The sequence below is a fragment of the Microtus ochrogaster genome, chromosome 16 (genome assembly GCF_000317375.1).
Source record: "Microtus ochrogaster isolate Prairie Vole_2 chromosome 16, MicOch1.0, whole genome shotgun sequence".
Lineage (NCBI taxonomy): Eukaryota > Metazoa > Chordata > Mammalia > Rodentia > Cricetidae > Microtus > Microtus ochrogaster.
In genome coordinates this window covers 33,569,834-33,584,507 of record NC_022018.1, presented here as the reverse complement: position 1 = coordinate 33,584,507, position 14,674 = coordinate 33,569,834, and the positions used below count along the sequence as shown (strand labels likewise).

Genomic DNA, 14,674 nt, shown 5'->3' with positions numbered 1-14,674 from the left:
TTAACACTCTCCTCTATAGACATATTGGCACTTCAGGAGACTGATATTAGAGAGAACCTTATGTGTATCCTTCTTCAGGCACTGGAATAAGTCATACAAAGCAAAAAAGCGAGTGTCTTCATCAGGTGACTGCAAGGATGCCAGTCCATTCCAGGTGGGATATATATAATCTGAGAATCCAGGATGAACCTAAACACCAAAAGACATTCATTTATCATCACTATGGTTTGCTTGGTGTTATTTATTTTAAATGTGGAGTGACTCTTGGCATGAAGTTTGAAATGTAAAATCTCAGGCAAAGGTATGAATTTTTAATGTATATGACTCAGTATAAAAATTATACAAGAGAAACTCTTGGATGTATTTCCTGTATACAGTAGATACCATATTAAGGAGGGTCTTACATACAAGGCAGATAGAGAAGTAAGAAGGTGCTACCTGCCTGTAAACATGGACTTTACCATGGGACAATACCAGTTCTCTCATGAGGGAATTTAAACATTCAGCAATGGCCCAGACTTTGTTTCCCTGATCCTGAAGGGAACCATTGCCCTTCTGTACTTTTCAGCTAAATCTATTGTCCACAAAATACATGGAATGGAAATCTCAGACTTGGTGAGGATTGCACCTGATGCTATCAGGTGCAGATAGTCAAGGAAAAGTTGTGATGAGGACATCTGGTGATGTCAGGAGTCTTTCTCATTGCCAAGGAAAGGTAGTTGCTCAAAGGGCTATTAAGAGCACTTGCTTTGTATTGAGATTCCTTATGTGTAAAGTACTTAGTAAAGCACCCTAGAGATGTATGGCACTACCCTACCAGTAAAGTTTTGGTAACGAAGCCTGATGATTAAATGATGTAGGTGGGTCATCTGTCTATGTGTTGCTTTCATTGGTTAATTAATAAAGTAACTGCTTGGCCTGATAGGTCAGAACATAGGTGGGAGGAGTAGACAGAACAGAATGCTGGGAAGAAGGGAAGTGAGGCAGATGCCATAGTTCTCCTCTTTGAGATGGATACAGGCTAGAATCTTTCCCGGTAAGCCACCACCTAGTGGTGCGATACACATTAAGAGAAATGGGTTAATCAAGATGTGAGAATTAGCCAACAAGAGGCTGAAACTAATGGGCCAGGCAGTGTTTAAATGAATACAGTTTCCGTGTAATTATTTCGGGTGTAAAGCTAGCTGGGTGTGTGATGGGACACAGCCTGCCGCTCCTCACAACAATTAAATTTTGCAATGTGATATAAGGCAGCTCTGCATTCATTTCTTACTACCATGGCTATCTATCTGATGAATCAGAAAAGGAAAGGAATATAAAAAGACTACATACCTTGTTGAGTATGCTCTTTAGAGCCGCTAGAAGTTCTTTTATTTTTCCTTCAATCACTTTTGCTTTTGATATGATATCATTAGGGGCGTCTTCCATATGACTTAGTTGAGTTGTGATGTGATGCAGAGGGTTATTCCAAGCACCCAACAAGCCAATCGTCTCTTTCAGAAGGAATTCACCCTAAATACCCATTATTAAACAATTGTATCAAATTAGTAAAATATATCAGAGTTAGCCCATGTGGCATATGCTCAAAGAAACTAGACTAAAATATACATTTATTATATTTATGTAGCTGTCAGTTGTTATGAAAATTTCAAAGTTTCGTCATTTGCCTATGGTTTGATTAAGTCACACTAAATATGCCTTATTTGAGTAGGCACGTTTTCTTATAATAAACATGTTTTATAATATTTCTGTTTTCATCTGAAATTCTACAATCTGTCCTTCTGGTATAAGCAATATTCTTTTATTTATTTATGTTTATTTGTTTCTCCACAAGTAACCAAGACTTCCCAGGAACTGAATAGATGGTCATAGAACCTGTGTCATACAAAATTGATACCAGCACTGCACATCAGTAGAAAGTGGCCCAAATGCTTTCCCCATAGGAATGCTTTTGTAATAAAACATCAGGTTCCTCACTGACTGAGTTTTTTTTATTTACTTTTAGACAGTGGAACAAAAATTCATTGAAGACAACTGGGTCTTTTTATGTGTGCTTTCCTCATGCCACATGAAACATAATTCTTCCCTCTTGCTGAGCAGCCCACATGTGACCATGTACAAGTGAAGAACCATGAAACAGCACTGCCTTTAATAAGTGGAATGATGGAAAGCACAGGAAAATTTTATTCCCCAGTATGTGCTCACTGCCAAGGTCACATATGAAAATCATCCCTGAATAAAATGCTGCCCTGCTGCTGTCTGATAGTTATTCTCTTGATAATGAAAACAAAGACTAGATCGGATTCCACTGACCCACTAGTGTCCAACATTTTGACATTGTGATATGACATCAACTACAAATGTGTTTGATTAAAGCGGGAATCAGAAAGGAGAAAATATAATGACTACAAATGGAAAATGGTTTGATGAATGAACCTTGTCATCACAAATGAGCACATAGTTGTATTCTGAGAGTTGCAGTGTTTTACAGGGAACCTCTTATTCAGCTGACTTTCAGTTAAGCCTTGGGAGAAGACAGATATTTTATTGAGGAGTGGATGTGCAGGTTAGATGCAACCAGAAGTTGAAAGTTTAGATTTCTTTGTGATTAATAATATGCAAAGTAGTGAATACAGTAGCATTTCATATTATAATTAATGAAACTCTATTTGCATTCCCTATACATAAATATGAATATATTTAAGCATTGTGCAATTTAGTTCAAAGTTCCTACAAAATTATAACTATAATCCTAGATATAGGCTTTGGTAAAATAGTATACCTGCACACAATTTATGGTTCTATGAAAATATTATTTAATCCTCACTTTTACTTACAATTTATCAACTGTATAATGTGAATTTTCTTTGATTATTCCTTCCTCCTTCATTCTTCTGCATGTGTGATTGCCATAACTATCTTCTTACCCATAACCACCTTCAGTGCGGCCAAGTCACTTCTTCAGTTTAAAACCCAAGCTGTACTCACCCAGAACTGCTGGGCTCTATTCTTAGGGATCAAAACAGATAAGGCAGATGTGTGGCAGGCAGTAAGGTCTCTTTCTGGGAACCACCGGCCTGGTGTATATCGCACATCCTCCATCTGGAAAAAAAATCAGTTTTAATTTGTACATGAGTAACTTAATCCATAACCAGAATATTGATGCATTTGCTATGTGTGTGTGTGTGTGTGTGTGTGTGTGTAAAACTTTTGTGTTTGTGTTGACAGAAAAAGGGGAAGGGAGATGGAGATCAGAGTTTATGTTCAAGTTTTGGTCCCTGCATTCTACCTTCTTGGAGATACTATCTCCTTTTGTCTGCTATAACACACAACAAGCTGACAAAACTGGAACTGCCAGAGATCACCCTGCTATAATTTCCCACCTCCCTGTAGTAGCACTGGCTTTACAGACTTACATTATCAAATCTGGTTTTCTGTGAATTCAGGGGATCCTGACATCCTCAAACTGATCTTTTTATCCTCTTTTTCCACATCAATTCTCTAATCCCTTTTCCCACCCTCCCCAACCACCCCCATCTAACCTCCCAAACAGTTCGGCCCCAACTATTTTCTTTGAGATTCCAAGAAGTTCTTCTATGTTTGTTCCACTTCTCAGTTAAGGGGGCTTTCCTGATGGTAATTATTATCTGATTCTGCTGCCATGTGCTTTCTAGTAAAGTATGGGACTCTGCGAATGCTGGCTGGAAGGTTCATTTTGTAAAAGAGCCAAATATAAGTGAGGTACTTACAAATATCCTGTGCATTTCTGCAGTGAGATCTCTGATATTATAAGACTCTGTCACGGCATGATCCAGAAGCTCATTTAGAGACATTCCATCATAGCCAGAAAAACTCGTATATACTGGAACAGAGGCTACCTTCTCCCAAAGGAAAAGGTTCAACATCAACATGATCAGGAGTGTCCCTGCTGTATAGAAGCAGAAGCTGGAATAAGATTCATTCATCAGAGGCTAACAACACTAGTATAATCTCTGCCTAGTGTCATTGAGTACATGTAGTAGTAAATAAATATCTGTGACTGAAAGATTCAAATAAACAACTAATTTAAATTCCTCTATAAAGAGGTTGGTTATTTGCCAAATTCTTGAATTCTATCAAAACAAACACCACATGAGACTAAGATACATAAACAAAACTGTGATATAGAAAACAGGCTTTGCCTGGAAGCCTGTTGAACACTGACTGGAGCTATTTCACAGACACACAGAAGAGTTCACATTTTCAGGAAGATGCTGCCGCTACCCAGAATGTCAAAGTTTCATTTTGCTCAGCCTGATACCTCCACTGATTTCAAACTGCCTTTGAACCACACATTCCAGAAACCATTCTATTCAACGTACCCTCTTGCCCTCAGTTTTGGATGGCCAGTTCTTCACCAATCTTTTCTTCCTCCTTGAAGCTCTCCCAGTCTAATTTGAACTTCTCAAGAGTGTTTATTTCTTCTTTTGTTTTGTTTTTCATTTGTTTGTTTTGTTTTGAGATCCATTTTCCCCACAATCATTTGCTCACACCACTTGTTTTATACCCACCCAGCAGAGAGTATGGCAGCTGGAGAGGCATTAGCCTCTGAGTTATTTTTTTTTCTCATCTTGCTAAATAATTGCTTGACTTCTTTGGATGCAGTATCTACTTCCTTGGTAACTATCAGTACTTCCCCAGCAAAGTAAAACACTTTGATGATTTTTCACCTTTTCTGTTTCCCTAGGTTATCTACTTTGACCACCAGGTTACTTGAATTTGTCTCTAGTTTCCTCTGATGCCTTAGCTTGTGAACTAGAATCTGCTTTTCCTTTTGGTTCCCCTGCAATAAGGAAATTTGGCCATAATCTCTCTTTCTTTTGCTTTGAATTCTTTGGCCTAAGGCTCCCTTCTTCTTACTTATCTTCACTGCTACTAACTCCAAATTCTTCCTCATCATCCTTGCCTTCCTGATCTTAAAGAGGCCACTTTGTTTGCTCTTCCAGTCTGATTCTCTGAGCCTATATTCTTTTTCTTTTGGTTTTCTCAACCAACTCTTCACCATCCTGTTCATCTTCCTTCATTGACTATTAATACAGTGATGGCACATTTTCCTAATCCTCTTCTGACATGGAAAAGTCTTTGGAATTGAACTCTGCCATATAGTTGAGGCTTCATTCCTGAAACTCCTGAGACCCTCAGGCTCTGACCACAAATAGCTAAGTCTACAGAGAGAGCACAGAGTTATAGAACCAGCAGCTAGAGTGGCTTCTAAGACCAATCTCATGTAAACAGTTTAACTCTCTATGCAAAAGAAACAGGATATAGAAACCAAATTTAAATAATGTTTTACATTTCTTGACACTTTCCTAAATAATTACTGAAATATAAAACATGATTGTCAGAAACCTGATATCTCCACTTTCCTGATGCACTAAATAAATGTGAGTCCAGAACATACCAGGTCATTGTCAGAGATTTTCGCTTGAAGAACTCCTAAAGGCAAATGCTCAAAATTAAATAGATCTTAGCATTTTGTAGTATACAATATGGCTAAAAACACATTTTGTCTACATAATGAAGTCATTAATATATAATCCATAGACTTTTCATTTCCTATAAATATGATGGTTATTTTGCATATATACAAATTTATATCTACATACATACATACATGTGTGTGTAGGTGTGTGATATCTATTTTCAGCTGGGAAATTCTCAAAATCTAAGAGGATGGGATAGAGGCAAATACTCTGTTCTCCATTTCATAAAATCCATGACTGTCATGAATTCTGTTTCCTGCCAATGTCATCTACAGAGCTTTAGCACCAGAACCAGTTAACATGGTAGTGTCATCCAGTTTCCCCCAGTGTGACAAAAAGTTTAAAACAGGTATCTGCTATGACTGCCTACACTGGGCTTCAGTACTGTCCATTTGAAAGGTTGATTCAAGTGGGCAAACTCATGTTTAAGATTCAGGAAATAAGAAAACACCTCCTTCTCCTTTCTAGTGTCATGACAATTTGAACACATCAACTCTAGCGTTTCCAGTACATTCTCACTCTCTGAAACATCAATTGTACTGCATTTTTCCTCCCTCTGGGACCTGCACTGGGACTTAAAGATTTTTAAACACTGCCCATGGTTTCTAACCATTAGATGCCATGATAATGTCCCCTCACTTATGTGTTTGTGTGAGTATGTGTGTGTGTGTGTGTGCGTGTGTGTGCATGTGTGTGTGTGTATGATTATTTTTTATTTTTTGAAGTAAAATAACTAATTGGCTTGAAGTTTGCTAAGTAAACTGGGACAACCAGTTTGCCAAAATCAAGGAGTAATCTCTCCTTTTACCTCCAGAACTAGAATTACGAGCTTCAGTGATATCATGAGCCTCTTACCGTTCTCTTGCTTCCTTTAGCCCAAGGAAGATGCTGAATCATCTTCGAAAGTGCTCCTTGTCTCAAGGAGAGAACATTAATTCCCGTGTTTAAAAACTGTGCAAAATGATCTACTTCGCTCTTAAAAGGGTTATTTTTAGGTTGTAATTTTTCCTGTGTTTCTTTTCAATTAAATATATGTATTAACACCAGATACACAGGATAGGATTCGAAGGAATGATGGATTGATCAGATTTGCTTTGAAGAGCATTACTGAGAGCTTACTTACAGAAGCAAGGCTGACTCAAAGACAAGCGCATCTCAGGCATCTCAGAAAACTTCCACGATGGTAGGTGGGCCACTGGAGATGGCTGCTGCACTGGAGTCCGGGGCTCAGTTTACTTACTGCCTTTTATACACTCTGGAAGATTTCCCCAAGGCCACTCACTAATAGAGCAGGAAGGAAATAAGGGTTAAAGCCCTAGGTAGGGTTACACTTACTCTCCTGCTTCAGGGAACGTTAGCATTGTCATCACAATTATCACAGAGCTGCTGTATCTGTGTTTCTGCCATTCACAGGGTAGGGCTATGGGGTATGGCTACAGGATATGGCAACAGGATATGACTACAGGATATGAACTGGCTTCAAGCAGAAATCATTTTTATTCCTGACTTTATGCTATGGGTTCACCAGTATGATGGGGTGGAGTTATATCAAGTGGAAGGTACCCTAGCTGTGTACCAAAAAGTTTCCACTTCATTTCATCATCCACTCACACAACCATGTGAAACTTAACGTTTGGCCACGTGTTCATTACCTGCTTGTCTGCAATGTCTACTTCCTGAAAGAGCCCATGTTGAGTAAATAGTCTTGTTTCGATAGATTTATGTCAGGACAATCATGGTTTCCTAACACCTTCCCCTTGTCAAGCAAAACACTGCAATATGTGTGAAGCAGATTCCCTGTTAAACATTCTTCCACAGCATTTCATGTTCCAGACAGAACCAAATCCTTTCCAGAACTGACTCATTATTACATGCCTTGCTTAACTTCTTGCAAAATGTCAAAGGAAAACTCAACTTGTCCATAGAATCTTTAATATTATATGAATATCAACCCATGTACCTACAAGTGCTTCATTGTTGATGTTGTTTTCTTGAAAAAGATTTAAGAGTAAAATTATTATTCTTTGTATGTGAAGTTTTAATTGAGCAATTTTTTTTATTTACTTTTCCATTCAAATAGTTACATTTCCTTCCCTTCTCCCACTCTCCTCATGCTTCCCCATACCTCTCATCCCTCTCCCTCCCTACTTGAGAAACAGCAGGGGACCCTGCCCTGTGAGAAGTCCAAGGCCCTCCCCACTACATCCCCGCCTAGGTAGCTGTGTATCCACATAGACTAGAGTCCCAAAAATCCAAAACATGCCCTAAAAACAAGTCCCAGTACCTTTATCAATGACTTCTCAGTCAGCCCCCATTGTCAGCCACAATCAGAGAGTCTGTTTTAATCACATGCTCATTCAGACCAGGTCCAGCTGGATTTGGTGAGTTGAGCAAATATTTTTATTATTCTAATTTATAGTTTCTGTAGCTCTGTTTTTTTTTTGTTTTTCAGAGGGATTTTTTTTTACTATTAAGAAAAAATAGTCTGTAACTCACAATATAATCAAACTCCTCTCAAATTTATTGTGTTATTCATCTTTAAATATCTGGAAATTTGGAGTTCTAGGCATGACCCATATCTGCCTTATATGAAACTGTATTTGAGATAATTTTTGCGTGTATAGTTTAAGTTTAATGTTTGTTTTTTATTTTCCTTCTCTCTTCTTCTCCTCTTCCCTCATTTTTTCTTAGTCTTTTAGCTTTTTAGAATAGCCATTTCTATTAGCAGTATAGCATGTTTCTTACTCAAACTTTGCATAAATTTTAAGATACAAAATATACCCAGGGCAATCATACCCAAAGCAATCTACAGATTAAATGAAATCCCTATCAAAAGCCCAACAAAATTCTTCACAGACCTAGAAAGAACAATAATCAACTTCATGTAGAAAACCAGAAAATCTAGGATAGCTAAAAGAATCCTGCACAATAAAGGAACGCTTAGAGTCATTGCCACCCCTGATTTCAAGCTCTGCTGTAGAACTATAGTAATAAAAAATTGCTTTGAATTAGCATGGATCAATGAAATTGAACTGCAGACCCTGATATAAATCCACATGCCTATGAACATCTGATTTTTTACATAGAAGCAAAAATTGTATAATCAAAAAAGAAAGCATATTCAAAAAATTGCTCTGTCATAACTGAATGTCAACATGTAGAAGAATTCAAATAGATCCATATCTATTGCCATGTACAAAACTCAAGCCCAATTAGATCAAAAACCTCAACATAAATCCATTTACACCTAACCTGATTGAAGAGAAAGTGGGTAGTGGTCTAGTACCTATTGGCACAGGACACTTTTCCTGAATATAACACCAGTAGCAAAGAAACTGAAATCAATAATTAATAAAAAAAAAAGACCTCCTGAAACTAAAAAGCTTCTGTAAGACAAAGGACACAGTCAACAAGACAACAAAACAACAGTTTAGTAAATGGGAAAATATCTTTACCAACCCACATTTGACAGAGGCCTGATCTCTAAAATATACAAAGAACTCAAGCACCTAGTGTAGTGGTGGGAGCGGCAGGCCGCTTCCCGCCAACCGGCTAGCTTTACCCAAAATAATTACATGGAAACTCTATTCTTTTAAATACTGCCTGGCCCATTATCTGTAGCCTCTTATTGGCTAATTCTCACATCTTGCTTTAACCCATATTTAGTAATCTGTGTAGCACTATGAGGTGGCTTACCGGGAAAGATCTTAACCTGCGTCTGTCTTGGAGAGGAGAGGCAAGGCGACTGCCTTCATCTGCTTCTTTCTCCCAGCATTCTTTTCTGTCTTTCCCGCCTACCTATGTTCTGACCTATCAGGCCAAGCAGTTTTCTTTATTAATTAACCAATGAAACAACAGATAGATAGAAGACCCACCTACATCAACCTAGACATAAAATACCAAACAATTCAATTTAAAAAATGGGGTACATATCTAAACAGAGAATTAACAACAAAAAAAAACTTAAATGGCCAAAAGCCATTTAACGATTTGCTCAATATCCTTAGTCATCGGGGAAATGCAAAACAAAACAACTCTGAGATACCATCTTACACATGTCAGAATGGATAAGATCAAAAACACTGAAGACAGAATATGTTGTTGAGGATATGGAGTAAGAGCCACATTCCTCCACAGCTGGTGGAGTGCAAACTTGCACAGTTACATTCGAAATCAGTGTGGTGGCTTCTCAGAAAACTGGGAATTGATTTTCCCAAAAATCCACTGATACCACTCATGGACATACACCCAAAGGATGCTCAATAATTCCAAAAGGACACTTGCTCAGTCTTGCTAATAGAAGCATTATTTTTAATAGCCAGAACCTGAAAACAAACGAGATGCTTCTCAGTGAAGAATGGATAAAGAAAACGAGGTACATTTATGCAATGGAGTATTACTCAGGGTTAAAAAAATGACATCATGAAATTTGCAGGTAAAGGGATACAACTAGGAAAAAATCATCCTGACTGAGGTAACCTAGATTCAGAAATACAAATACAGCATGTACTCCTTCAAAATTGGATATTAGATGTAAAGAAAAAGATAATCACGCTACAGTCCAGAGCCCCAGAGAAGATAGGCAATAAGGAGAACCCTAAGAGGGAGGCATGGATCGCCCTGGGAAGGGGATATAGATGAGATTTGGGTAAACTAGGGGCAGGGGCAGAGGCAGTGAAAAGGTGGGGTATGTGAACATGAGGTATCTGGATGGTCAAGTTGGGGGAGGGATGGAGAAGGTGAGCAATGAAGAAGATCTCTTGATAGAGGGTGCCCATATGGTGTTAGAAAGAAACCTGGTGCTAGAGAATCTCCCAGGGAACCACAGGGTAACCCCAATTAAGGCTCCAGGCAATAGTGAAGAGGGTGCCTGAACTGGACTTCCCCCTGTAATAAGATTATTGTCATCATAGAACATTTACCCAGCAACTGATGGAAGCAGATGCAGAGATCCACAGCCAAGCACTGGGCTAAGAAGTAAAGTTGAAGGGAGGGAGGAGGAACTAAGTGAGGTCAAGATCATGACAGGGAAACCCATATAAACAGCTGACCTGAGCTTATGGGAGCTCATGAACTCTGGACAAACAGTTAGGGGGTATGCATGGGACTGATGCAGGCACGCTCTGCATGTGGACAACAGTGTGTAGCTTGGTCTGTTTGTGGTGCCCCTAGCAGTGGCACCAGGATCTGTCGCTGGCACATGAACTGGCTTTTTGGAACCTATTCCCTAAGGCGGGATGCCTCATTCGGCCTTGATGCAGTGGGAAAGTGCTCGGTCCTGATTCAACTTAATATGCCGTGCTTTATTGGCTCATATGGGAGACCCTACTCTTTCTAAGAAGTGGATAAGAGGGGTAGACAGGAGGTGAGAGGAGAGAACAGGAGGAGAGAAGGGAGTGGAAACTGCAATTGATATGTAAAACAAATAAAACAAATTTGATTTTAAAAAGATGCAAAAGATAGAAATAGTGTGTTACAATGTAAGTTATATAATGGGGATTAATAGTATCAGTTAGTGAACAAAACCAGTTTTCTGAAATCTAAAATTATATTTATATAATTGCAATCAAGATGTAGTGAATTTTCAGGAGTTTACTATACAATTATTCATCACTGTATCATCTCAACTGAAAATAGTTTGAGTAATTGGAAAACTCTTTTGTAGATCAACGTGAAGTGAAGCGAGCATCTAAAGAGTAGATTCTGCTAGGAAACATTGTGTGAAATCCTGTAGGAAGGACATAAATCCCGATGGACAGAACAAAAGCTGGATGTGTAATCCCAGAGAGCACATTGCAGTATGGATTAGCACAGAAAATTAGGCTTACCTTTTTCCTCGGAGTTCTAACTTGAACTTGACCTGAATCTGCTTCCTCAGCACCTGCTCTCCTGAGCCTCACAGGCTCTTCTTATACAACCTTTCTAGAGCACAGGTAACCTGCTCATCTGCTTCACAGCATTCATGTGCTCTCTCTGTGTCATGTGTCTCTTTCGGTTAGAATGTATGTTTGATGAGTCCAGGTGTGGTTTTCTTTTTGCTCATCAGTTTGGGCCTAAAGACTGAAGAAGTGCTTGAGTAAGTATACAATGACATATGTGTTACTGAAGTGATCAATAGCCTGCTGCTTGGGCTGATATATTAAGTTTAGGAATTCGTTAGGTTATTGGTGATTGTTGGTGAAGTATTCATTTAATCTGACAAGGTTATGATACTTTTCACTTTCTCATTATAATAATCATGAGTGACATTTGAAAACACATGTTAACTTTATTGTGCTAAGGTGGTGTAATCAAATATTGCATGTTCTATTCATCTTGGGGCAATTAAGTGAAATGAGTGCCTCTGAGTAGTAAATTTAGAAAATTATTTTAAACCCCGGAGCTGGATAAGCTTCTACAAGCATTCCCACACAGCTGTCTTTCCTAAAGTCCACTTTGTTCTGCTTACCCATCTTCTTTCATGGTGGTTAGGCATGTAGAGATTTGTGTTAAAGCAAGTACCACTCCCATGTATGGATGAAGTGTTTTCCAGATGTTCCATTGCTGGTGTCTCTTGCTGACCATTCTATACACAATGGTCATGATTGTGACAGAAGATTACCACACAGAAAAGGTGTATCTGGCTGCTTACTGGGTTTTATGAAAAGGTGTTAGGGAGGAGCTACTATGTAAGAAAGATATCTTTTGAAAGATACTTGAAAGCTTTTCTATCATCAGTCTTGAAACAAGAACAAATTTTAGAAATAGGTTTCAAAAGAAATCATTAGTTAGTGACTGGCTAATCATCTTCTTAGTGTGAGACAAGAAGTGACAATAACAGGTGGTTTTAGTGATAAACAAGAAAACAGTATGTGATTAGTTAGCTATCTATTGCTATGACAAAATATTAGAAAAAATATTAAATAAAAATACTTATTTCAGGGGGTTTTGACAATAATTAGCTAGTTGTATTGGTCCAATGGCAGCATAGTGAACAATACTGGGTCTACATATAAGAGAAAATGAGGAAGGAAGGCTAGAGAGGCAGGTTCATTAACCCACTGTCGAAAGAATTCAGTCACACCCCAGTTACTGGAACTCCTTCCATTATGTCTTTCTTGTCGAATTTCTACTAATACACAGTTGAGGATAAAGCCTTTAAAGCACAAGCTACTTGAGGATACCCCACTTCCAAACAATATTGAGAGCTCTGAGAAATGCTTGAAGGAAGTTGAGAGAGCTTTACAGTGAACGGCTTAACTTCTACTTGTGATTGGCTCAATAGAGATAAGAATTTATGTTCATTCACTTTATGCTTGCTCTTCCAGTATTATTTACTATAATGCATGCCTTGTTTTTATTTTCTTGTCTACTATGAACCTAAATGAATAAGAAGGGACAGAATGTTGCACAGATGCCAGGAAAGGTCATGCAGTGATTGACTGAGTGTTGTTGTCTCTGCTGTTGGGGTGGTCCTGATGCACAACACTCCTTTGTCAGTTAATGGAGAGCACTTTTTGAGTCACTTGTCTCTAGTAGAGTTTCTTCTTCAATTGATGTATTCCAGTTGGTCAGTTTCTTGGGAAAACACTAGTGTACTCCATAAAAATGAGAGTTTCCAGTTACAGGAAATTCAAATTGAGATCTTACCAGCAATTTATGCTTGATTTTTTCCAAGCAAATAAGTGATTTGAGTTTTTTTTACTCTTCCATTCCATTCTAACAACATCAAAAGAATGCAAGTCCAAAGATATTATAGGGATTAATCATCTCTTTTTTCCTTAGGGTGTGACTTGAGAAACAACAAAACAAGAGAAACATATTAAATAACCTCAATGAAATTTAATTTAAACTAAACAAAATAGGCCCTGTAAGACAGGGGGTGAAAAGAATGTGATCTCGAATGTCCTGTTGTATATGTGTTGCTTTTATTGGTTGACGAATAAAGCTTTTCGGGCCAACGACTTAGCAGAGTCAAGCCAGGTGGGAAATCTGAACGTGGTAAAATATAAGCTAATAGAAATGTGTTAATTTATAGTAAGAGCTAGCCAGTAAGAATTCTAAGACATTGGCCAAGAAATTATATTTAATATTTAGTCTCTTAGTAGTTATTTCATGAACAACTGCAGGTACCAGTAGGCAGACAGAAACCAGTTTAGTGGGACATGCAAGACAGAAAAGTTTCCTCTACAAGTGGACTAGTGCCTAAGTTGATGCTGAGAAAAGAATTCAAAGGAGCATACAGAAAGCAATTGCCAGTAACTCTGAGAAATATCATATTTGTCTTTTAACATTTTCAGTACTGTTTAAAAAATCAAGGTAATGTGTTTTATTTGATAGTTTATGGACTTGGGGAAGATAATTATCACTGAAACTGATGTGAATTTATTAAAAGTACATAAATAACACATTGTATTATATGTACTTTTAGATTAACTATAAATAGTAAGATTCTCTATTACTTTTTCAAGCATCTTCAGTGTTATTTACTCCTACTCACTCTCTTTCACTATGTGTGGCCTATGCCTCCCTTTCCAATTTAAGCCCCCCCCCATGTTTTTCTCCATTCCCCTTTATATCACCTGTACCTAATTTGTTGGTCCAAGGAGTCCAGGAGCCTCATAAAATAATACACATTACTTCTCTTATTTTGGATGCCCCATAGATTTGAAGTTAGGTCCTGATTGCCTAAGACAGTATACATCTTTTACATTAAGCTTGGTGGAATCAGAATGTATTTTATGTGGAATTCTCATCCATGAGAACTAATTTCATACTACCAGTAGCTGTTGTTTAAGCTGCAAAGAGATAAAATTAATAAATATTTCTTCCCAAACATGATGTGCACAAAGCACAAGAATGATCAGTACAAGAAGATATCCCTGAAGGTGAAGTAATGGCATATCTGTCTTTGTAGTAACCAATGGCTGTCTAAATGGGCTTAGGCCCAGTCAATAGGACTAAAATAATGTCTTTACTAACCCCATAGCCAACTGCCCTTGCCTGGTATGGTTCTGGATCTCAGAGCAGAACATAGTACTGTTTGCTAGTACTGTTTGCTTCTTTTTTTTTTTTTATTCTTAATTTTTTTTTATTAAGAAAGAAAAAAAAATTTTCCGCCTCCTCCCAGCCTCCCACTCCTCCCACTCTCTCCCCCCTAACTTCCCCCCCTC

At 38.1% G+C, this 14,674-nt stretch overlaps 1 protein-coding gene across 1 annotated transcript; it reads right to left on the bottom strand.

The window, feature by feature from the left end:
* LOC101981560 (prolactin-6A1-like) lies at positions 1-6,685 on the bottom strand. The gene is made up of 5 exons (XM_005355129.1): positions 6,646-6,685; positions 3,750-3,928; positions 2,989-3,102; positions 1,333-1,512; positions 1-189 (listed from the first exon to the last, which is right to left on the bottom strand). The coding sequence occupies exons 1-5, from the start codon at positions 6,683-6,685 to the stop codon at positions 1-3; spliced, it is 702 nt and encodes a 233-aa protein (XP_005355186.1).
* Between the last annotated feature and the right edge of the window lie 7,989 nt (positions 6,686-14,674).

Coding starts and splice junctions, on each gene's coding strand:
- LOC101981560 (XM_005355129.1), bottom strand. CDS start 6,685: ATGCCTGAGATGCGCTTGTCTTTGAGTCAGCCTTGCTTCT. Junction 3,103..3,749: donor CAGAAATGCACAGGATATTT/GTAAGTACCTCA, acceptor TTTTTTTTCCAG/ATGGAGGATGTGCGATATAC. Junction 1,513..2,988: donor ATAGAGCCCAGCAGTTCTGG/GTGAGTACAGCT, acceptor ATGGGTATTTAG/GGTGAATTCCTTCTGAAAGA.